The 24,549-nt window shown below is 34.4% G+C and overlaps 2 protein-coding genes, 2 long non-coding RNA genes, 1 other non-coding gene and 1 pseudogene across 12 annotated transcripts; 1 reads left to right on the top strand and 5 right to left on the bottom strand.

Annotated features, from left to right (window-relative positions):
* Positions 1 to 1,280: 1,280 nt before the first annotated feature.
* Positions 1,281 to 5,139, top strand: LOC106391973 (tyrosine-protein phosphatase DSP2). Of its 2 annotated transcripts, XM_048753653.1 has the most exons (6): positions 1,281 to 1,872; positions 1,968 to 2,061; positions 2,243 to 2,338; positions 4,302 to 4,359; positions 4,464 to 4,507; positions 4,611 to 5,139. In XM_048753653.1, the coding sequence occupies exons 1-6, from the start codon at positions 1,574 to 1,576 to the stop codon at positions 4,794 to 4,796; spliced, it is 777 nt and encodes a 258-aa protein (XP_048609610.1). In that variant the 5' UTR covers positions 1,281 to 1,573; the 3' UTR covers positions 4,797 to 5,139. The 2 variants fall into 2 exon arrangements, with proteins under 2 accessions (XP_048609610.1, XP_048609611.1); XM_048753654.1 differs by lacking the exon at positions 2,243 to 2,338 and having other exon boundaries at positions 1,284 to 1,872.
* Positions 5,140 to 5,495: 356 nt separating this feature from the next.
* On the bottom strand, positions 5,496 to 9,258 carry LOC106396433. Of its 5 annotated transcripts, XM_013836819.3 has the most exons (10): positions 9,102 to 9,258; positions 8,750 to 8,869; positions 8,127 to 8,265; positions 7,784 to 8,050; positions 7,569 to 7,716; positions 6,545 to 7,486; positions 6,234 to 6,472; positions 6,074 to 6,147; positions 5,893 to 5,992; positions 5,496 to 5,793 (listed from the first exon to the last, which is right to left on the bottom strand). In XM_013836819.3, the coding sequence occupies exons 2-10, from the start codon at positions 8,803 to 8,805 to the stop codon at positions 5,758 to 5,760; spliced, it is 2,001 nt and encodes a 666-aa protein (XP_013692273.2). In that variant the 5' UTR covers positions 8,806 to 8,869; positions 9,102 to 9,258; the 3' UTR covers positions 5,496 to 5,757. The 5 variants fall into 5 exon arrangements, with proteins under 5 accessions (XP_013692273.2, XP_022556269.2, XP_048609608.1 ...); XM_022700548.2 differs by lacking the exon at positions 8,127 to 8,265; XM_048753651.1 differs by lacking the exon at positions 8,127 to 8,265 and having other exon boundaries at positions 7,784 to 8,045.
* Positions 9,259 to 10,532: 1,274 nt separating this feature from the next.
* Positions 10,533 to 11,510, bottom strand: LOC125585732. The gene is made up of 2 exons (XR_007322713.1): positions 10,747 to 11,510; positions 10,533 to 10,609 (listed from the first exon to the last, which is right to left on the bottom strand). It is a non-coding gene; the product is annotated as an uncharacterized LOC125585732 (long non-coding RNA).
* A 3,899-nt stretch (positions 11,511 to 15,409) lies between these two features.
* On the bottom strand, positions 15,410 to 18,180 carry LOC106358951 (annotated as a pseudogene).
* A 3,511-nt stretch (positions 18,181 to 21,691) lies between these two features.
* On the bottom strand, positions 21,692 to 24,438 carry LOC106447273. Of its 3 annotated transcripts, XR_007322544.1 has the most exons (5): positions 23,691 to 24,438; positions 23,375 to 23,595; positions 22,938 to 23,010; positions 22,672 to 22,868; positions 21,692 to 22,596 (listed from the first exon to the last, which is right to left on the bottom strand). It is a non-coding gene; the product is annotated as an uncharacterized LOC106447273 (long non-coding RNA). The 3 variants fall into 3 exon arrangements; XR_007322542.1 differs by having other exon boundaries at positions 23,375 to 24,424; XR_007322543.1 differs by lacking the exon at positions 22,938 to 23,010 and having other exon boundaries at positions 23,375 to 24,406.
* A 34-nt stretch (positions 24,439 to 24,472) lies between these two features.
* TRNAF-GAA lies at positions 24,473 to 24,545 on the bottom strand. The gene has a single exon. It is a non-coding gene; the product is annotated as a tRNA-Phe (tRNA).
* Between the last annotated feature and the right edge of the window lie 4 nt (positions 24,546 to 24,549).

Below are 24,549 nucleotides of genomic sequence, written 5' to 3'. Positions count from 1 at the left end.
CCAAATACCTAACATGTGTAAATGGGGTATTTGAACGCTCAAGCCTAACTTAAAGTATGTTTTATGTTTTGTTCAGTTAATTTATACTCCATTCGTTCCATAAAAATAATTTTTTTAGATTTTCACACATATTAAGACAACAAATTAAACTACCATGATAAATGTATCGTTTTCTGTAATTTTCAATAAGTTTTAACTAATAGTAATTCAATAAAATCAATTAATTTTCTTGAAATTTATAATTTTTCATAGAAAACACAAAAAACACATCTTTCTGAAACAAACTTTTTTTCTAAAAATCTATCATTAAAGAACGGAGAGAGTATTTGATAAATATTTTATAGGTTTGTTGGAATAACCCGTAAAAATATACTCATAAAAATATCAATAATAAATGTTTCAGCATATCATTAAATATTAATAACTATTACTATTTAGTTTATCATATATATATCTAATTTTAATACTCTATCTATAAGAATTATATAATTATGTGTACTTTAATTCAAATGCAAGAAAAAAATTCTTTAATTGATTATTTACTTAACAGTAGTGTTAATATAAATTGAAGTCATTATTAAAAGAATATAGATTAGTTATTTAGTTCTAATTTTAGGTTAGAGTATATATTTAATAATAATTAAGCCGCATAAATAGAAATATAGGAAAGATAGTTAAATGTAATGGTCCAACTTAGACTATCTGTAAGTAGATAAAAAATAAAACTTTAAATTAATATATTATATATCGTTTCTGGTGCTCTAATTAATTATTTCTATTGTATAAAATAAATGATACATCTTTACTCTTTAATCCTTGCCGTTCAATGTGTTACTACTATATATTTAAACGAGGTATCCATCGAGGAAACTCACACATATATTGATAGAAGCAATAAAATACTGGCATGATCAGGTCGGGTCCTAATAGAACTCACCTAGATACGTCCGCGAACCATTACCACAACATCCCTTTTTGTTACATTTTATTGCAAATTTAATTGTATAATGTCTCACTGTATACGTTTTCTTTTTTTTGTTTTGAAAAACTCACTGTATACGTTTTCTTTTGTCAAAGATTCACAGTATATAAAAATATACATATGTTATTGTCAGCAATTTAATGCGTTATCGAGTAAAGATAATGTAGTATTTATTAAAATGTACACGCGAAAATTCAACTTAACTTGTTAAACGATTTTGTCATATTATCTATCTCCAAATAAAAAATGTAGAAAAAGTAATGTTAAATATTTACACCATGCATTAATATTTTTTTAAAAATAATTAATTGGAAACAAACGTAAGTCTCATTCATCATCTCCTACAAAGATTTCTTTACTTTTTCTTATTCTCTCAAATAAAAAGTCACAACCTAAGTTTCTATCTCTCTACAAACAATGGCGTGTCTATTTAAAGCAACAAGGTCGTCGATCCATAACGACCATCTCCATTACTTCTCCATTAACCAACCAACCAAGAAATCACAAAAGACAAGTTAAGGAGAGATCTTGACCTGATTCAAACACTTTTGAGAGAACTAATCTCCGATCAAGAACTCTTTCTTTTTGAGGATGAAACTAATTGAGAAGACGACGAACAAGTTTACCAAAGCCGAGGAGGAAGAAGATGATGGAAGCGAGGTCTTTCAGTCGATCGAAGTGGCTAAGGTTGACCAGAGCAACGCATCTCCGCCGCCGCCATCGGCTGATGCTTTTGCTACACCATTGGTAGAGGTTTCCGCCGCCGGCGACGAACTTAACTTGATTCCACCGTTGAACTTCGCGATGGTCGACAACGGTATCTTCCGGTCTGGATTCCCGGACGTGTCTAACTTCTCATTCCTCAAGACTCTTGGTCTTCGCTCAATCATGTAAGCATTTAGATTAGTTGAGTTTATCTTCTATATAAAAAACATTAGAATTGCTGATTTTTAGGGTTTTTGTCTTTTTATTGTTTGTGTGAAAGATCTTTGTGTCCAGAGGCGTATCCAGAGAACAACATGCAGTTCCTCAAATCTAATGGAATTAAGCTTTTTCAGTTTGGCATTAAAGGCTACAAGGTTTGTGTCTCCTTTTGCTTTTTATTTTATTTTTAATTGGCACTTTCTTGCTACTAAATGTCCATTTATATTTGCTTGATCATTGTCTTGCTTTGTTATTCTAATTTTGCGGCTTTTAATTGTTGTCTAAACCCTGAATATTGAAGAGGAAATGAAAATTCGTATCTTAAAAAATGTGCAGTGTCCCCCAGGATTAGAGAACGAGGTTTGGTTGCATCTTTGGAACTCTAAGTGTCAAAAAGAGGGTTCCTATACAAATGCAAATTCGAAAACTTCGGTATTAATCTGAGTACTATATGGAAGATGGTTTCTAATCACAATTTGAATTGCTTAATGCTCTGCTTAAATGTCTTTTAAGCTTGTCTCATCACTTAGTTTCATGTTTACATCAGAGTGGTCATTATCTTTGTCATGTTACTTATGATTTAGACTAGAAAGATGGCATTGTGGATTTTTGTCTTGGAACCCTTTTTAAGAGATTATTATAATACATATCTCTTATTATATACTCTTTCTGTTCCTGAAAGTAAGATTTTCTAAAGCATGCACGCTTATTAAGAATTTAATAAATGTTTATAATTTAATTTATTTTTTACTTTATTATACAATTTTCAATAATTTTACAGCAATGAAATTTAATCAATTCAAATATTCTCAATTAATGTTCTTCAAAAGTATAAAAAAATACATTAACAATATAGAAAATCTATCTTTGTGAAACAAGAAAAAAATCTAAAACATCTTACTTACATGAACGGAGTTAGTATCACCTTCCGTACACCATTCTTTAATGTTTTTTCCCGAAGGTTGCTTTCTTGGCTCTGTCCGTTACCATTTACTTCATGGTCCCACTGTTTGTGTCTTCTTGCCTTTCATCAACTAATAAGACCACCACTTGGTTCTTTAGCTAGTATATATATAAAAATTAGATAATGGGCTGCGTCAAGAAACTGCTGAGCTGCTTAATACAATTGTTGTCAGAGATCCACTACTCGAAAGTGTTTACTTTCCTTTGTGTGTTTCTGCTGATACTATTTTCTTCGTTCATGTTAGTTACGCGTGCACTTTGCACGCATGAATGGTATCTTATGTAACCTTGAGAAAAAGAAAGAAAAAAGTGTTTCTTGAGGCAGCACAAGTTGTAGTTGAAGTAGACAATATACCTCAACCTTTTTGGTTTTGGTGGTGAACACTAGGAGAAAGTGACTTGTGGACAATGTACATGTTTAGTGGTTAAATTATCCACTTATAAATTGGTGGTAGGTATGTATCTAACCAAATTTGGAAATGTGAGAGTGATAGTTGGTTCAGTTTATTGACTACCTACCTACTTGAGGCTGCTGAACTCTATGTTTTATGTGACTTATCTTTGGGTAAAATGTCTTTTAATGTTGGTAAGGGAGGTAGTAACAAAAAAACTTGAGCGTAGAGTCGTTAATTAGGTTTCTTTATCGTAACTTTTTTACATTTCTAGCGCAGCCATAAGAAGCCACTCAAACATGTTACTTTCTTGAAACAAATTTGTGATGGGGCGGCTAGTTTTATTTGATCTAGCTAAGACCATATTTATAGACTGAAATTAAATACACTTGTGGAGATATGTTGTTGTGGTAGTGATAGTTCACTCTCTCCCACAACCCTAGGCTTGTTTCAAATTAAGCTTTTGGACAAAAAAATTAGGTAAAGTGGCTTTTTCTCGTATATATTGTTGATTTGGCTAGAAGGGTATTTACATATTCTACACTCAGTTATTTTGTTTGTTTGTGTCTCTCTTGTTTCATTTTTTTTTTGAAACTTTGTTGTGTCACTCTTGTTTAGATCTTCTTATTGACTAAAATTCCTTATATGTGGTGGTGTGACAACTCTTTAGATAGTCTTCATAAGAAATCTTTTTTTTTTTTGAATTAACCACAGTGTCTGACGACCGAGAACAACCGACTATTCATAATTGGATGCTTTTGATGGACACTCTATGATCTTGTGCTTATCTTTCGTTGTGCCTATATAACTTTTAACATGCAGACATAATCTACACCACAGCTCTTTTACAGTAGTATATGGAATAAGCCAAACCAGTCCTGCTTTCTGATCAGTTTAGATCTTGAAGAAAGAATATAGCCGACTGTTTCATTACAATTTGGATAATCCTATATGGCTTGTGTGTAAAGCTTTTCTTATTAAAGTAATGACTTGCTATGGAACTGATAGTATGATATATAATTTTCCTCATTCTTTTGCAGGAGCCATTTGTAAATATCCCAGATCATAAAATCCGTGAAGCACTTAAAGTCCTTCTCGGTACGAATCATAAAAAGCCCTAAAAGATATACTTAAGTAAGAAAAAAACATGTTTTATTTTAATTTATATCTAAACAGTCTGTCATCATATTTTTAATTTTCAGACGAGAAGAACCATCCACTTCTGATTCACTGCAACCGAGGAAAGGTATGTCGAATTTTGAAAAAATCCGCTAAATCTCTTAATTAGAGACGAGTTTCATATATTTGCGTTGACTCTAATCAATGGTTTGTGATGATTGATATTGCAGCATAGGACAGGGTGTCTTGTTGGGTGCATGAGGAAACTCCAGAAATGGTGCTTGACATCGATTTTCGACGAGTACCAGCGATTTGCAGCGGCTAAAGCTAGAGTTTCAGATCAAAGGTTCATGGAGTTATTCGATGTTTCGAGCTTCAAGCAGATACCAATGTCTTTCTCTTGCTCGAGTAGCTAGGTAGAAGAAGCAGCAAACAACAACAACAACAACAACGTCCTTAGGTTTGATTGATCAATCAAATCTGTCAGTCCCTTGAGCCTTTTTAGCATTTATTCATATATAATCGAATAAACACAAGGAGGAGAGCAATCATGAGTACAGGAGGAATATCACCAGCATTCTTCTTGTTTTTGTCTTTGTTTCTCTTTTCTCCTTATTCAGTCAATAACTATAATAATTGGAAGAAGAAAAAAAGAATAGATTCCTTTTCTTTTGATTCTTTTGTATACTAATAATGTAATGTATCCATATGTACCCAGTGTAAGCATTCAGCTAGATAAATATAATTATAGATACAGTACTTATGTCTTATATAAATTGTAAATGTTCACTAATTACCAAATATAAATTAATGATAGCTTTAATCATTCATCTAGAAAACCTTGTGTAAATGACAGCGTGAAACTATGACTTGACCTAATGGAAAATGAAGACTGAGTGAGTTTGAGAAACGATTGCACATGACAAAATCTAATAAAAATCCGGTCTTGATCTCCGCATCTTAAACATAATATACATAAGAATTATGGCTTCCATATTGTAGAAAATATTATCAAAATTCACCTCAAAATATTTAATTTATTAACCGTCTAAAATTTCAAGACCGGCTATGTAAGAACGAACAAACATCTCCTTGATGAGTTGCATCCGAGTAAAAGTGTTCAAACGCTCTTTTTTCTAAAAAAAAAATATATATATCGACAACTAGGAGATTTGCAACAAGAGCGAGTGTCCCCTTTCTTTCATATACAGTAAGTACGTAGTATATACATCATCCTTTGGTTGATTTGGAACTCGTGTTTTCTGACGACAAAATATATGCAAGTGTGCAAGTAAAACCTATCTATATACACTGTTAACTTATCATTTCCGGTTTAAAAAAAAAAAAAGAAACGAATTAAGATACTGGTGTTGACATCTATGCAAGGTGCAACTTCCTCCTCGTATCATCTCCCTGCCAAAAGTAACAAAACCGGTTTGAGAAAACGGAGATAAACCCAGAATGAATTTCGATTAAAAAAAAAAGAGTCTATCGGATGGAGAGAAAACTCACTTTACGTTGATGGTTCTTAGCAGACCTGTCATGTTCTGAGTCTGCTCTCAAGGTTCGTCCACGCAGTCTCTTGATAAAGTCTTGTATGTGGTTATATATACTGCAAATTCAAAACCACAGTAAGCACACATATATAAATGGCAAAGCGTCTATAGTGTGTGTGTGTAAGAAACTACTTTACCTAAGCCGATGTTTGTTACATGCAGCAAAGAAGGCTACAAATCCGTTTAATATACTCCTGACCGCACGAAAAACCTGAAAGTTTTGAATCCAGACAAAAAAACATTTAGAAATTGTAAGGATTTAGATTCTCTTTATTGTACTGTGCATTGTTTACCCACATGAGAAAAGAGGTCGTTCCAAAGTGTACGCCACATGGAGACTTCATAAGTCTTCACAGCCGCTTGAGAATCAGATGCAAACTGCACTAAGCTGCTCATGTACCGCCACAAGTCTCCGAGAACATCGAATACGTACGAGAAGGATAAAGCTAAACCGTTGGCCAATGCAGCAACCACCCTGATCGGTGCATATAACACTTCCCATAAGATCCAAAGCAGAGGCAGCAACACAGTATTTACTGCAAAAGCACAGAAAAAAAGATTAGGATATTGATTACGTGATGCTGAAGCCAACGGTTTGTTTCACTTACTGATGTTCAAAACTACTGATACGACCAACCAAATAGGCAAAAGCACCACTTCCACCACATCACCAACGAGGTTGCAACCAGACTCGACCACTATCCAAACCACCGAGACCAAGCTCAACACCGTCTCCGCGAGCGAGTTCCACAGCGGCAGGAGCAAACCAAGAACCTCCAAAAGAGGATTCACCAGAGGCATCACGAGCAAAGAGACGAACGACTGCATCCCACGCGCCATCGTCAGACCCCACCTGACAGCTTTCTGAACGTTGTGGAGAAACAGCATCGTTCCCAAGTACTTTATCCTCGACACCATGTCCCACGTTTCGACCCAATCAAAGAGCGGTCCGCAGAGACGCGACGCGGTGGCTTTGAGGACGGGGACGTTCTTGTAGAGGTCGTAGAAGCCGATGACGACGGTGATGACTGATATCATCACGTAGAGCGCTCTGGCGAGAAGGCACATCCAGGGACGGTAGAGATGGCAAAGGCAGGGGTAAGACTGGAGGAACAAGACCCAAGAAGGGAGATTAGCTTCGAGTAGAGTGAGCAAGCGTATGTCTGACATTATAACCTCTCGGAGTTTGAAGGGGAGGTCACGGTCGCCAAACCTAACGAGAACTAGGACGTCTTTATACCGTGTTGCTTCGATGATGGTCTCATCACCATCAGGGACATGGCTTTCCCAGTGGTCGAATGAGTTGTCTTTTCTTCTGGGTGTTTCCCCCATATAGTCAAGTTCAACTCCGTTTGTGATTGCTTTACTTAATCTTCTTCTCTTGTATGGTCCAGTCAGAGGCGGTGTGTGGGGATCATTTTCATCATAATCTGCAACAGAGTGGTCAACGCTGAAGACACTTCTCGAACAGCAAGGAGAGTCAGTTTCCACTTCATCATCAACAGGAGAAGTTTTTGGGAAATCCGTTGAAGCGTCATGAAAAACCTCTCCTGAAAACGTTACAGTACCGTATAAGCCTATTCAAGATAGAGAACAATTGTAACAAGATACCTTTATGAAAACTGATAATACCTTTAGATGGATCAAGATATTCCCTCAAGCAAGGCCTTTCAGATTTTGATCCAGAGAACCACTGAAACATATTTGTTGCAGCTTCATCGATACTCTCAAACTCCCACCTTCGCATCATCTTAGCTTCTATAGCAAGAGAAGTGTCTGTCTGCATAAATATATAAGAAACAATGTCAATCTGACCAAAGCAGTGGACAAGTGCAAGGAGGAGTTACCTGTAGCTCATTCAAGTAACTGATACCCCTCACGTTAGCCCATTCAACTTCAAACACTATGAAACCGTAGAAGGTCTCGTCTAGTTTCTTTGCAGGTAGTTTCTTCTTAGAAAACGTTGTGGCATCGATCAAGGAGAACCATTTCTTAAGGTTATCCGTTTTCTTATTGTTCTCTTTAGGCTTCTTCTCCTCCTCCTCCTCCTCATCCTCCTGGCTCTGCTTTTTCTTCTCCTCTCGACCTTTGTTTGCAAAAGGGGAGCGTCTATACTGCAAAAAAAAAAAGAGAGATAAAGGTCACTTCATCATATCTTTCATCAAAGAGATATAGGCATCTTGTTACAACATTTGTAACCACTATCTGCCACAAGTGAGCAGATCGGATGCCAGGGTTAGACCATGGCTGGTTGTCCACGAATATGTACATCTTTTTACTTTTATTCCCCAGGAATATGCTGAGGTCAGATATATATGATTGCATGTCTCTGAAACCAAAATAAAGAAAAAAAACATAACCAGATAAGCAGAGAACAACAGGCAAATAAAGATGTGACAATAGTCTTAAAAAAAAAACAAAACAAGTAACTATGATCAGGTTAAGAGCTTTCATGAAGAGCAAAGTGCTTCAACTACAATCAACTTCACAGGGGAGATGTTTAAGACAATAATAACACCAAGAATTGATACTACTTCAGACTCAGGATAGAAACATAAAAGCCAGGTATCAGAAATCTACCGGACATTCAATTCAAAATTAAATCAAGATAAGAAAAAGAAAAAAAAAAAACATGTTTTGTTGTCTGGGAGGAGGACACAACAATGGCTGAAACAAGACCTTGTAATAAATTAAAATGAAAAAAGCAAACACAGAACAGGTAAACTTATATTCTCCAGGTGAAACAAAACAGGTGAAAAGAAAATAATAATCGAAAACGATAAGAATGTGATCAAAGAGAGAAAGAAAGTTACCCGATCTGGAGACTCGTCAATGGGAAAACACATTTTGTTTCTTCACCATTCCCCATCTTAACACCCGATTGATTGCACTCTAATTTCTCCGATTAAACATCAAAATTGCCCTCAAAATCACTGAAAGAGAGAGAGAGAGAGAGAGAGAGAGAGAGAGACATAGCTCAAATTGATTAGAATCGAATCAATATCGCCCACCTGCTAATAATAGCAACCGGAGAAATCTAAACGACCACGAATGTAGCGACAATCGCAAAGTAAAAAAGGAAAGAAACAGAGGTTTGTGTCGGAGAGAATCAGCGAATAGAGAATTTGCATTTGTGAGGAGGAGAAAGAGAGAATTTGGGTTTACTTGGAATGGAAGAGAAGGGTAAAATGGTAGATTAGATAGCCGAAGAAGACGAAGGAGGTTTATGGCGCCGAGGGGTCGTCGGTTTTTACTTTTTATCCACCGCACCGGAGCACGTTGATTAGAGAGAGATGAGAGAGCTTATGGGAAATATAAATAAATAAACGCGTGGATAAGTTCCTTCCGTGGGTAGCGCGTGTTTGTTTTTAGTTTTCTGACAATTACATTAAAGTTCCACTAAGATTTTATTTCTCACGAATTTATCCATATCTTTGGTTAAAAAGTAGTCGATCTTTTATTCATTTTAGAATTAAATGGAAAAAGAAAGACCAACTATCGGTGTTGAGTCTCAGGATCTTCATGATTATATTCTTTTGTACATTGAAAATTAAATGAAAAAGAATAAGGCTTTGAATGCAGAATGTGTATTTGGGTGGTTCATATATACATTTAGGCCTGGGACGGATCCGGATATCCGGAAAATTTGGGGTATCCGGATCCGGATCCGGATCCGTCGGATCCGTGAACTTAATATCCGGATTCGTAGTTTCCGGATATCCGGATTTCGGATATCCGTCCCGATATTGTATTACCCGCGGATATCCGGATCCGTAAAAATAATTAAAAATAATATTTTTTAAAAAAAATACTAATTCTTTTAATATAATATATAAATCAAATATTTATAAATATATTTATATATGTCTATAATATTGTAAAAACTAAAATATAATATTATAAGATTAATTCATGTATAAATATTAATATATCAAATATAAATATTAATGAAATTTAAAAATTTAATGTGTTTTAAAAATACGGATCCGGATCCGGATATCCGGACCTAAAAATTAAGATATCCGGATTCGGATTCGGTTTGGACGGATCCAAGATTTTACTATCCGGATTCGGATCCGGACACCCCGGATATCCTATTTTTGGAGCGGATCTCGGATCAAATCCGGATCTCGGATAATAAGTCCCAGGCCTATATACATTTACAGTCACTGTTTCGAAAACCGAACCAAGCCCGTTGGTCCAACCAGTCCGACTTGAGGAAGCCGAGTCTGGTTCGGTTTAAAATCCGGATTTAAGAAGAACCACTAAACCGACTAAAACCGGGTAAAAACAGTGACCCGATTCAGTTTTAAAATCCGATTCTAAAACATCTACATATCATTAATGTATTTTTAGTTGTTATTAAAATTTAATATTTCACAATCATGTCCACTATCATTTTTAATTGGTTTTCTATTTTTTAAGAAAGAACTAGATTTTGATAAAGCGCGGATATATATTTGGTTGATAATTTTACAAAATCTGAATTCAAAACATTTGAAAATGTTGACATAGATTCTTTTAAACTTTTGTTTTTTGTTTTTTGTTTTGTTTTTAACAAATAAGTTAAACAGTATAACATATTTTAACTATCAATTTTGTATAAATTTAATTTTTAACTAACAAAGCAACTGTGGCGTCTTTGTTCAGAAATGGATCGTGGCGGCTTCCACCTGCGAGATCAGAACCTCAGTTACTGCTTCATGCTTTTCTAACAACTATTACATTCACAGCGAATCCGGACTATTACGAATGAGAGATTGAGGGAAAAGTAAGTCTGAAATACTCCACAAGTCATACCTACTCTTACCTACGAGGAAACATTGATGAAGTCTCGTGAGCTTCAACGGTCTGGTTCTCCTATGGAATCCCTAGACAGCAGTTCCACACTTGGCTGGTTATTCTTGATAGGTGCCCGACGAGAGATAGGCTACTAACTTGGGGCATCCAGGTCTCTCCTCTCTGCCTCCTTTGCAACAACAATCATGAATCTAGAGACCACATCTTCTTCCATTGCACCTTCAGCTTCGATCTATGGGAATTAACAGCAAGAAGATGCTCAATCCAACCGCTGAGGAGCTGGAGCCAAACCTTACAGCAGATGCAAGCGCTTCCGACTCAGAAATCGCAGAGACCTCATCGCATACTCACTCTTCTAGCTTGGCAATCCAACCTCTATTGGATATGGAATGAACGAAACTCAAGGCTGCACACAAACTCCTTCAGGTCTATTGACTCTCTCTTCACCATAATTGATCGCCAGATAAGAAATAGGATCCAGAGTTTCAGGTCTTCAAATCCAAAGCTTTCCTCCTCCATGATGCAATTGTGGTTTCATCACGCATGATCGCTCTCTCCGCTCTATCCCCCTCTCCACCACTGTTTTCTCCGACGCTTCAATTATCAAAATCCCGGCCAAATCACTCAGCTGAATGAGCTTAGGGATTTTGGGCATTACTATGGAAGTTTCTAAATTATGAGTTTCTTACTAATGGGTATTGTAAACACTAAGGCCAGATGGGCTTGTAAACATTTTATTTTCTTTTGCTCTTTGATATGAAAGCCAATGTTCAAAAAAAAAAAAAAAAACTAACATAGAAAATAAATAAATAAATATATATATATATATATATCTGACATATTCCTCTACCGGTTCTTACGCACAACTTGAGGATCAATGCGATTTCTTCTATTTGTACTCTATTATGTTGTCCAAGTCTTGTTTCTAAATAACTGTATTGAATTTTTGTTCGAGTCGAGGAAAGGATCAAAAACAGAAAACAAACCACTGGTTTCTTAAATATTTTTTAGATACAGTTATTCATTGTTCTACCCAACGAATAACTGCCTCCCTCGTTTCTTAAATATTTTTTAGATACAGTTATTCAATTTTCTATATAATTAAAGGTAGGTCCAGTGGCATAAAAGTAATATTCCAAAGAGTGATAAGGGTAGTTAATAACAATGATTCTGAATTAATAATATTGATATAAAATATATATTTTGGCTTTCATATACCATTTTCATTTTCTATATTCATAAAATTTGGGACATTAGCTATAAGAATAAATAAACACAATAATTTGAACAGTTAATCATTTTGTGTTTATCAATTTAAAATGTACATAACATTCACTTGTTTACTGTAAATTCCCTATTTAATTTCTAATTAAAGAAAAAAAGAGAACAAAAAACGGTATCATATGTAGAACTATTTTTAAGTCTATATAATATAAATATATGATTATATATTTTTATTTAAAAAAATAAAAAAAATTGGTTGATCTGGTCGAAGTCCAACCAATCAACCAGTAAATAAACCGAAACAGTATCCCATCTAGTTTTCAAAACATAGTTTTCAAAACATTGTTCAAAACATTGTTTACAAAACATTTTTCAAAACATTGTTTACACTTCAATTCTTAACAAAACTTTTAAAATTTGTGAATCCATCCACTTTAATGTACATCTTTCGAAAGGCAGTACACAACCATTTTTTTTCTTTTTGTCAGCGGTTTTTGTTTTTCTTGAAGATATCATTTTTTATGTCAGCGGTTTTTTTTTTTTTTTTTTTTTTTTAAATTGAAATTTTATTCATCCCGATTAACGGGGATTCAGATTCGATTACAAGCCCGAGTTGAACAAAAGTTCCCAATTCTAAATATTACAACTCTAACTTCGCCCATCCACTAAACCCGGCACATTCCGCTAGATCGTTTTTATTATCTTTAGGAATCGGTCGCCGTTCTCTACCATCGACGATGATCGTAGGAAAGTGAGGTTCTCCTCGTTACCTCGGATGCCGAGAGTTCCTAAGACGTCTTCGGAGTAGCTAGCTACCGATGAACGCGTCGAAGCTTATAATCGTCACTGTCTATGAAGTGCTAGACGAATAAAAGAAGGAGGTTACCCTTACCGAGAGGTCCGAGAAACCGGCTGTACATCCTCCAATGTCGCCACAAACCAAGCAAGAAACGAGTTGTCCTAACCGCCACACCCTGCCCAGAAATTCTCCAAAACCTGCAAAGAGAGTCAAAGTACACCACCGAAACAGATCAAGCGAGCTCTTACGGGATCGGGAAGTGTACTAAGACCAAATGTTGACACGGAGATAGTCAATGACTCTCCCGAGAACCATCTCCACATTTGTGACCTTTGAGAACCAAATGTCAGCGGTTTTTGTTATTCTTAACGAGTTAGGTTTTAATTTGACGTGTTATTGTCTGAAAAAATAGCATGAATTCTAAGAGATACCCCCTATCTTTTGTATGTTAACAAAATGTTCTTCATAGTATCATGTTAGCATATATATTTTATTTTGCATATCTTGTACTTAGTTTTAATGGATAACTACCGTCTATTTTCTTCAAATAAAAACCCTCGTACAAATTCACATTTATACCCAAACCCTGAAACGAATTATCAGATCAAATGGTATAATGGGCAATTTAGCTAAGGAACTTCATATCTAATATGCATGCATGGTGTTTGGTACTTTTAGATATCGGTTGATTTGAAAACATTATCCTTCCTGTTGTACGCAAACTAGCTAGTTTCCTTATGTTACGGCAAGTTAAGTACATATGCTTTTCTAGTTTTTGAGTTCATGAAAGATTTCTAACAAAAGAAATGGAACCAAAAATGGAAAATTATTTGTTTGGTGTTTTAAAGTTCACACTCTTCTGAGCGCGTGGGGAATTGGATATGGATATGGCAGGGGGCAATAACAAATCAAAATTTGGACGTATGTGATCGATTCTGGTTTTCGCGAAAATACAGAGATAGATAGCTCGTGGTGGGTCACGCCGGTTTATAATCTTCTACGTGGGAGTAATTGAGAGACATTGAAGTGATCTTGTTTCTCAATATATATAAATGCATTATTGCGAAGAACACGTGACATTACATGCATTGTAGTATATAAAACAATTTTGCTCAGCGTGAGTTTGAGATTGATATCAACCAATATTCAACTACTAATTTGATTATGCAATACTTTTTCAGATAAGTTATACTTTGAATAGTTTAAGACTTGAAGTGCCGTCTCATGTAAATATATCGGACGGATCCGATCTGTTCTAGCTCAGAGTGAACTGGTTCTGAACTGATTTTAAAATGGGTGATTATATTTTTATATATGATGCGGTTCGGGTTTTGTCTTTTAATGACGAACGAATGTTTTATATAAGTAAGACCATCCGCAATGGTTTCAACTAGGCATGGGCATAAAAACCATAATCCGAAATCCAAACTGAATCCGAACCAAAAAATCCGATCCGTACCCGATCCGAAATGTAAAAAATACCCGAATGGATCTCGTAAGGTGGTACAAAACATATCCGAATCCGAAGTGTTATTAACCGAACCCGAACGGGAAAACCCGAAAACCCGAAAAAACCAAAAAATTCGAAAAGATATCCGAAGAAACCGGTCCGAATGTCCAAACTAATATATAATGTAATTATATGAAACATGAATATATACTTCAAATACTCAATTTTATATTTATTTTTATATGGTATCTAAAAATAAGTATTTAAAATTTAAATAACTACTTTAAATACTTAATTATATATAAATAAGTATATATTTATTATGTTTTGCTTTTAAATTTTAGATTTTATTTCGGGTATATCCGAACCGATCCGATATAACCCGAATCCGAATGATATATGGTTACTTTATGGGTTCTATGATGTGATACAAAACCGACCTGAACCCGATGTGTTATATCCGAACCCGACCCGTACTTGCAAATTTACTAGAATGGAACCTAGGAAGTGTTATCAAAAAGAACTGAAATCCGAAAAACCCGATCCGAACGCCAACGGGTACCCGAACGCCCAGGCCTAGTTTCAACACCCTCTCCACATTCAACACTCTCTTTTTCTTTTTTTTTTAACACTCCACATCATATTTTCTCTCTTCCACATCATTCATTCAACATCCACTTCAATTTATACCTCTTTGTTTTAAAAAATTCAGCATCCTACCCCACAACTCTTAATTCATATTTTTACTTTTTACAATTAACTTAAAAACTAAAGTAACATAATTTTTAATAATATTTATTTTGAATTATTATATTTAGCTTAATTTTTAAATAATACCAAAATCTGTATTAATAAAAACAATCAAAATTAAGAACATATTTTTTTAAGTAAGATATTTACCAAATTTTATTTTTAAAAATACGAAACTTATTATTATTAAAACAAAAAATTAGGAAACTTTAATACGATACAAACAAATATTACTAAGAAATTTTAAACACACACGATACAAAACACACAAAATAAAAATACATTAAAACTCTTAAAACACATGCATATTATTTTCTTAAAAAATTAACCATGAAACATTCCAAATTTTGCCCATATGTGTTTGACTAAATCTGATTGCAATTCATGATGTATATTTGAATCATGTAATTCAGATCTAGTACGCACATGATTTGCAAATGCTGGTAGCACCTAAGTAGAAAATGGTTGTGGTGTACTCGGACCACTTTCTTCAGATTGATCATAGTCGGTCCAATTCTGAGCATATGTATCTCGTTCATCCTCAACAATCATATTATGCAATATGATACATGACCGCATGATGATAGCAAGATCCGATATCTCCCACATGCGAGCTGGTTCACGAATGATTTTAAACCGAGCCTGTAATACCCCAAATGCGCGTTCGATCTCCTTCCTATACCCTTCTTGATATTTTGCAAATAACTTGTCCGGTTCACTTTGAGGAAGTCGGATTGATTTGACGAAAGTTGGATAAGAAGGATAGATATCATCAGCTAGATAGTATGCCATGTCATATGGACGTTGGTTTACAAAAAAATTCACTCTTGGAGTATTACCTTGTTCAACATCATCAAACACCGGCGAACGATCTAGAACATTTATATCGCTTAATGTTCCCGGACATCCAAAAAAGGCATGCCAAATCCATAGATCATGAGATGCGACAGCTTCAAGTATAACCGTGGTGGTTCCCTTATCTCCCCGAGTATACTGACCTTCCCATGCTGTTGGACAATTTTTCCATTCCCAATGCATGCAATCAATACTCCCGATCATCCCTGTAAACCCCCTCATCTCACTAACATGCAAAATTTTTTGCAAGTCATCTTGAGTTGGAGCTCTGAGATACTCTTGCTCATACAACCGTATGATTCCTTTACAGAAACGGCGCAAGCACTCCAAGGTTGTAGTACCTCCTATTTTGATATATTCGTCAATCGCATCGGCACCAACACCATACGCTAACATTCGCATGGCAGTAGTGAATTTTCCTAATGGAGAAATACCTTCTTTATTTGATGTGTCAACTCATTGGATGAAATAGTTGTCACTGCTTGATAGGTCCCCAACGATCCAAAGAAAAAACATGTTTTCGCATCCGGAATCGCCGACGAAACATTTGTTCATCATATATAGGTTGAGTGGCAAAGTAGTCATCAATCAGCCTTTGATTCGCTGCTATATGATCTCTCTTGAAGTATTTTCTCTTGCTACGAGACGTATGGTCTTCTTCAATTTTTTTGGCGCTCTCTAAACCGGTGTACGATATACCTCTCTTCAAGCTCACACTGCTTTTTGTACACTTCGATATCGAAAGGAAATTCTGATGGATCCATTGATATTTTTTTGTAAGATGAAATTGTGTTATTGATACATTAACGGGAAAATGAGTTTCCATTTATAAAAAAACTAAGTGGATGAAAATTCTGGACTCCAAGCAAACATTAAATTGGCATAAATAATAGATAACAATTGGATTCTCTTACAAAATCAGAAAGTCACAGATTGCATACAAACAAAAAATATTAAAGTGAAAAAGGACACGCATTACTAAAGTAAAAAAAAACCAAAACACATTATTTAAAAAGAAAAATACAAACATATGTTATTAAAGAAGGAAAATACAAACACACATTATTATAAGAAAAATACAAACACACAATATTAATTTCCAAATAGATCGTTGCTCAACTTCTCTAACAGTTGTTTGTTCTTGTCATCGAGATGTTCTTTTTCACTTAGCTTCAAGAACATCTTCACTTTTTTGGTTTCAGTCTTTTCTTTCATCAATCGATTTGCCTTCTCTTGTGTCTTGGCGATTTTGTCCAATCGTTCCAATTCTTGCTCTTTGAGTTGTTTGTATTCATTTCACTCTTCGTTGACGGTTTCCAAAGCTGCGGCTTTGCTTTTCTTTTTGCCTTTTTTTTGTTGTCTCTCTCCCCATTGGACGAGCACTTGATCCTACAGAGTTTGATCCTACCGAGTTTGAATCACTGGCATCACTCTCTCGGGATCTCTTAGATCCACTACTTGTAGAGCCAGTCTTTCCTCCTACTTGACTACTATAGCGCGGTTGATCACGAACATCAAGTCACTCCGACATTAAATTGAAATATTCATTCTTACCACTTGAATATAATTCGTGCGCTTTTGCCATTACATCATTCTCCGACCATCCACTTTGTTGCATACACCTAGCGTTATCGTAACCGCCACTCCATTTGCTCAACTTTTTATTTATATAGTTTAAATTATTTCTGCAAGAAGCTCCATCACGGGGAGGATCAAATGGGCAATGCTCATTACAGTATTCAGAAATTTTACTCCAATATGTTTCGCTTTTCTGGTTCCTGGCAACAATACTTTATGTTCCATATTTTATCCATCCACTAATTAGCACCAAATTTTGATCGGTGGTCCACTTAGGGCTTTTGCGGCGAGCTTGAGCTGATTCATTTGCATTTGCGTCAGAAATGGGTTCGCTAGCACAGCTCATGCTACCAAGAGCTATTTGGGTAGAAAATTCGGGAAATTCAGTTGCTCTCGGAACATTTTCATCACCCATTGGAGTAGAAGAAAAAGGAGGTGTTTGAGAAAAATATTGCATCATTGATCCGTAATTTGGAGGATAGTTCGGAACAGATGATGGAATGAAGAAATTTGGTGAAAACCAATAATTTGGTATATTTTGGGGTTGGTTGGAAGCTTGGTTTTGAAATTGATAATTGTTGCGATTTTGGAAGTTAAAAGGAAAATTAGAAGAGTTTTTGGATGTTGAAAGGATTATTATTGGGATCCATTTAACAAAAAAAAAGTTTAAAACACTAAAATAATTGATTATAGTGAAAAATGATGTTTTTTTCTCTGTATCCAGACGAAATGAGAGTAGTCTTTATTTATAGATAAAAACAAATCTTGAATTTTGATATAATTTTTATTTTTGTAAAAATAGTTTTATTATAAAATAAATGGGTTTGAATTATTGGGTGAGGATAAAATAAAAGAAAATCTGCACAGCCAATCAGAAGACATCATTTAAATCTTAAAAAAAAAGCGTGTCAGTCCGCGCAGGTGAGTGCACGCGCCCAACAGTTTCAGCCACTCACGTTGCGACACGTGGCTGTCCCGGGCCACAAAAAAAATTTCAACAACTGAAACTTTCCAACGTCTCTTGAATACACGTAGGTTTACATAAAAATTCAACACCCTCATTGCATGCTATTCTACTGTTGAAAATGAGATTCAACACCCTCATTGCTCATGGTCTAAGGTTTAAAAATTTTATCTATATTTCTTGGTGGAGTTTAAGATATATATATATATATATATATATATATATATATCATGTAATGTATACTCTTCTAAAGGAGCAATTCCATTTGGACCAAATTGTTTTGCGGGAAAAATTCTTTAAAGATACACAGACTAATTTTTATTTACTGATAATATATACTAACTATTTTGGATCCCTATTTAATATACGAACTTATTTTCGTTGCCTATTAAATACATAAACTTTTGAAATTCGCAGATTTTGCACATCGTTTTAGACGGCGTTAATTATATTTAACGGAAGTGGCGACGGCGTTAGTGTGTTAATTTACACATGTTTAAATTTTTTTAAAAAAAGAATTCTTAAAAATACACAAACTATTTTCATTTGCTAATAAAATACATGAACTATTTTGGATCCCCGTTTAATACAAAAACTAATTTTTGTTTACCATTAAATACACAAACTTTTGAAATGTGCAGATTTTACACATCGATTTAGCCGATGTCAACTATGTTTAACAGAAGTTGACATTAGTTTTAATTAAACAAGTGGTTTAACTATGAAAAGCACGCTCACCCTTAGACAATTGAAATTAATTTGAGTTAGTTTCAATTCGAGCTTGACACCCTAATCTGTTCCAACCTCTTTTAGTTTCCAAACTATGTTCATTTTTATCTTCTTTACTTTGATTTCCCTTTATATCAATTCGAAGTGGAGTCGATTTCCATGTCATGAAAAAGGCCGAAGAAAACCATGTAATTTTAAACAAGTTTCTGATTTTGGAATTAGTTTAGTGTTATGCATTTATAATTCTTGTTCTTCGCTTTGATAGTAGTGATAATGATTCAAGATCAATTTACACTATGATAAATAAGTTTAGTGTTATGAATTAGGTTCTACATATATTCTTTCTACAATGATAAAAGAATTTAAAAATTTATCAAAAAAAAAATTTACACTATGGAAGCGTAATGGAGAAAAAAGCTAACAATATAATCTATCGGGAGGATTTTTAAGGATTTTTTTCTTCACAGTTGAACCACATGTTCAATTAATCACTAACATTATCGTCCCTTCTGTTAAACATAGTTGACATCGTCTAAATCGATGTATTAAATTTAAAAATTTTAAGAGTTTGTGCATTTAATAGAAAACAAAAATTAGTTTGTGTATTAAACGGGGATCCAAATAGTTAGTGTATTTTATTAGCAAATGAAAACTAGTTTGTGTATTTTTAAGGAATTTTCTTTTCACAATTTAAACACGTGTTAATTAAACACTAACGTTTTCGTCACTTCCGTTAAATATAGTTAACACAGTATAAAATGATGTATAAAATCTGCGAATTTTAAAAGTTTGTGTATTTAATAGGCAACAAAAATTAGTTCGTGTATTAAACGAAGATCCAAAATAGTTTGTGTATTTTATTAGCAAATAAAAATTAGTTTGTGTATTTATAAGGACATTTTCCCTTTTTGTGTACAAAAGTGACATACTTAAAGGCTAGTACTATAAGTGGACTAATAAATGCATCAATTAATGTTTTGTTGTGTTAGTAGTGTAATAATAGGAAGGAGTATTTGATACAACAATGCAGGGCTGGAGGCCCTAAACCATTTATTAAAGATTTAAAAAATTTTGGGGTTTAAATTTTTTTAAAAAAAATTTGGAGATCTATTTACATATAAAATTTTTCAAAAAATTTGGGGGCTTAAGAAAAATGTTTTATTAGACTTTGCACAGGACCGACCTTGCAACAATGTGATCTATATTAATTCACATGGCATGTCACAAAATAAATGTTGAATGATAAAATTGGTAAACAAGTAATTTTATCACACTAGTCAAAATCTAGATAGCATCGAAACTTCGTTAGATTTTAATTTTTACTTTGGAACTGGAATAAAATCAAAAAGGTTTAGAAGGTTTCAGAGTATCAGTTTAAAACCTTTCTAAAATACTTCTTTATAAAGTCACAGAGATTTACAATGCTGTTTTAAAATTTGTATTTCATGTTCAAATTTAATAGTAAATAAATAAAAAGTATGTTATTTTATATATTTTGAAATATTATTTATTTTATAAAAATATCTAGAACTAACCATAGTACAACATGGATTAATATTTGCTATATATTTCACTGTGAAACATTAATTTAGAATGAAACGGTGATTAACATCATTTTTATATAAGATATATGGATATAGTAGTTTGCCTTTAAAGTTTCCCTAATTACACAGATCATATAAGATATGGATTAATTTATAATGAAACGGTGATTAACATCATTTTTATATAAGATACTAGGGCAAATCCGCCCTACGGACGGGCGAATAAACAAAATAATAATACAAATTTATTTAAAATCTTTAATTTATTTTAATAAAAAATACCATGTTCATAATTGTTTTACAACCATTTTATCTATATATTTTAAAATTCATTTTAGAAATTATTATTTTATGTATATCAATTACTATGGTTAAAATTGTTTGATGTTATAATATCCAACCTTACGTTATGCCGCGATTAACTATATTTCATAATATAATGTTAAAATTTAATGGGTTATTTTTATTTTGGCAATGTGGATATTTTGATATGTTTATTTTATTTAGATCTTCTAGTTTTATATCTAGTATTAGTGATATCTTTGGATGCAATATTCTATTTCTTTTTTTTTTTTTAATTTTACAGCTTAACAATTGTTTTTATATTAATGTGGTTTGTTTAAAATTCTACCAACAAAATGTTTTCATATTTTCTCATTTTACTTGGTCTAATTTATTAGTATTAATTGTGTTTATTTGATTAACAAAAATACAACCTCGTTATCTTATTCTGATACATTATTTTTCTTTTTAATTTTCTTTCAACTTGGTTTGATATACAACGTAATAGCAAAATCATAAATGAATTCTTCTATTTGTTGTTCTTATGAATTTTTCATACTTATTCTTGAAATTATGTATTATGGATTATTTATGTATTTAAATAATTTTGTTGTTATATTTTTGATATCTTATGGATAATTTTAGTTTTCCTGTAATGGAATTATGTATGTATTTATACAAATTTTCATAAAATTCCTGATATTCGCCGTTTTTATTTTCTTTCGTAAGTCTGGGTTCAGTGAAATAAAACAAAATTCAATTACTTGCAAGTCAATCTTGTTGGTACTGCAATCAAGGAACTTATACTTATTTCTCAACTATGGTTGATAAAGGATTAGCACTTAGATGATGATATTAGCCTTCAATTACATTTACACGAAGCTATATATGTAGTTTGTAAAACATTTGTCAGTTGTTTTTTTTCTTCTTCTTCTTACTGATATGACCATCTTTTATCTGGAACATCTGAGAAAAGCCACTCTATTATAAACTTGCAACATTGACACGGATCGGTGGAACTTCAAGTGCTTCCACGAGTTTTCCTGCAGCGATCCTCACGCATCCCTGATTCCCATCGTCTCCATATGTTTTAAAGAAAATGATGAACAGCTCTTTCAAAACACCACCGTTCCACCAATTCTCTCTCGAGCTTCCGTGTCTCAGCACATCCCTCCCGTTGCTCACCGTAAAAACAATCTCGGAGATCTCCCTCCTGAGACACTTCCATGTGTTCTCGATCGTGCTGACTAACATTTTCACCAGCTGCACGACCGTTTCAAGGACCTGTGACCTGGTAACGTCTGCGCTCTCATCCCACAATAGAACTTGGTCCACGTGCGTGAAATCAATAATCCTCGAGAGAAAACCCCTTGTGCTGCCGAGGTTTCCACAGTTATCATGATCTTTTGCTAGCTTCTTCAGGATCAAGAGTCCCAAACTGTTGAATCTACAGAAGTCATAGTGTAGATTAGAGTCACGGAACACTTTTCTCTCCAATCTCATCAGGCGCTTCACCTGATGATCTCGTGCTCTCTAATAACGAAAAAATAGATTCCATTGAACCAGATATCCCAGCGGCTCTTAAAGAGTTCTGCTGTTTGCTAGCGAGTTTTGATAGTATATCAGCAGCTGATCTCATAATCTCTTCCTTTTGCAGATCTTTTCACTTCAGCATCTCCACCAACCTAGTAACAACAAAAAAAAGTTAGCAACTGTGTCATCACTTATCTGTAAAGTTTATAAATTTTGAATTGTAAAACCTTTCAACAACAGAGACGTTGATTATGATCTTCTCAAGTGTCTCACCCGAATACCATTCATTGACTGCAAACTGTCTAAGAATCCTAACTCTGGTAAGCTGCTCATCAGAAGAGTTTGATCCAAAAAGCTCCATATCAAAGCTCACATTAATCCAACTTCAAACCATCAATATCCGCAATGTCTCCACATCGATATCCTGCAAATCAATCCAAGCATGAGAAGATGATTTTTGAAAAGTTAAACAAAACTAAAGATAACACCTTACGTTGATTCCATCAACCACCCAGAAGTTTTATAAGCCATGATATTTCTCAGAGAGACCACCAAGAACCAGTGATCTAGCAAATCATTAGCAAAGAATTTTTAAAAAACCTTAAGGTCATATCAAATTCTTAAAAAAATTTAATAGCAGATTTGGAGTATGAAGCTCTGTGGACAGGAGGCATAACCTGAACTATACAATATAACCGGGAAACCACTTCCATCACAAAAGGTTTAAAATTATATAATCAAGAAAGAGACTTGTATGGTTCATCATTAAAGACATCCTTTCATAGTATTTTTTTAAATCTTATTTTGTAGAACAAAATGAAAACAAAAGAACAATTTCTAAAGAAAAAAAAACAGACATAGATTAGTCCAAGAGATTAGAAGACGTTTGAAGTTCTTCTCTCAAGGCTTGAGAGCGAGAGCAAATCCTACCTTAGAACTCTTCTCAATCGCCCTAGAGTCAATCTCTCCAGAGATGGTGATGAACGACATTGGATGCCACCCGTGTTGGATCAGTGCTATACATGCATTGTTCACGCATGCCTTCACTGTGGTCAATGGGTCAAGAGCGTGTTGAGCTCCCAGCATCCCACGGTTATGGAGTTCACTTGGCTATTCAAGTTGTGGTTAGCCTCAGCTCCAACCAGTGTGTTCTTCAACGGGTTCCAAAAAAAAAAACACAGAAAGTGAAATTTTCTCAAATAATCCAAAACCGACCTTAAGAAATATGGGAAATTCATAGAAGAACCTTTTATGTCTTCAAAATCGAGTACTCGTGCTCACAGACAATCCGTATGATGAACCGGCGAGGATACCATGGAGGAGACGGAGTATTCTGATCGCTTCCTGAAGGTGATTCTTTGCAATTATTTGAGAAAATCGACAAATCTCAATTCAAGTTCCACTCTTTGTCATCGACTTCAGCATCTCAATCGGTGGAGGAGCAGCGTGCGATCTTCGAATCAGAGAGAAAGATGGATGACTTCGTTTTCAGAATATAAGTTTACTGCGTTTTTTTTTACGGACTGAGAAGATGGGTTTCAGAGGAGCAAGACTAATCTTTTTATAATCGCAGATACACCGTCACACATAATGCATTGAAGCCTACACCATGGTTGTGGATTTAAGAAGGGGTTTAATGCAAAGATTTTGTAACTGGAAGCGTTTCGGCGATGAAGATGAAGCTCAGACGTCGTTATCAAACAAAGGGCCGAAAAGTTTTACTCTTCGCGTAAGAGAATAGGTTTGGTTCAATCGGGCCGGCCAGCTGGTCTAATCATTCAAACATAAAGCCCACAATACATTAAAACTCCGCACCAATTGATTCTTACTTAAATGAAGTGATGCGTTTTTGGAAGTGGGACACGTGTCGACTCGACGTCACCCGAATTTCTGACGTGTCGTCCTTGTTGGCATCACCAAGAGGGATGGAAAGTCTCTTTTATATATAAAGATATGGATATAGTAGTTTGCTTTTAAAGTTTCCCTAATTACACAGATCAGTTGATAGAAAGCAAAAAAAAAATAGTATGCGGTGAGCGTGGATCGAACACGCGACCTTCAGATCTTCAGTCTGACGCTCTCCCAACTGAGCTATCCCCGCAATT

This window comes from Brassica napus, chromosome C4, assembly GCF_020379485.1.
Source record: "Brassica napus cultivar Da-Ae chromosome C4, Da-Ae, whole genome shotgun sequence".
NCBI classification, from domain to species: domain Eukaryota; kingdom Viridiplantae; phylum Streptophyta; class Magnoliopsida; order Brassicales; family Brassicaceae; genus Brassica; species Brassica napus.
This window is presented reverse-complemented; position numbering and strand designations above follow the sequence as displayed.

What these genes read in the sequence shown, in the direction of transcription:
- LOC106391973 (XM_048753653.1), top strand. Translation starts at nt 1,574, where the DNA reads ATGAAACTAATTGAGAAGACGACGAACAAGTTTACCAAAGCCGAGGAG. An exon ending in TTGGCATTAAAGGCTACAAG is followed by an intron (nt 2,062 to 2,242) that starts GTTTGTGTCTCC and finishes AAAAATGTGCAG; the next exon opens with TGTCCCCCAGGATTAGAGAA. An exon ending in AGCACTTAAAGTCCTTCTCG is followed by an intron (nt 4,360 to 4,463) that starts GTACGAATCATA and finishes TTTAATTTTCAG; the next exon opens with ACGAGAAGAACCATCCACTT.
- LOC106396433 (XM_013836819.3), bottom strand. Translation starts at nt 8,805, where the DNA reads ATGGGGAATGGTGAAGAAACAAAATGTGTTTTCCCATTGACGAGTCTC. An exon ending in GTTACTTGAATGAGCTACAG is followed by an intron (nt 7,717 to 7,783) that starts GTAACTCCTCCT and finishes ATATTTATGCAG; the next exon opens with ACAGACACTTCTCTTGCTAT. An exon ending in GGAACGACCTCTTTTCTCAT is followed by an intron (nt 6,148 to 6,233) that starts GTGGGTAAACAA and finishes CAAAACTTTCAG; the next exon opens with GTTTTTCGTGCGGTCAGGAG.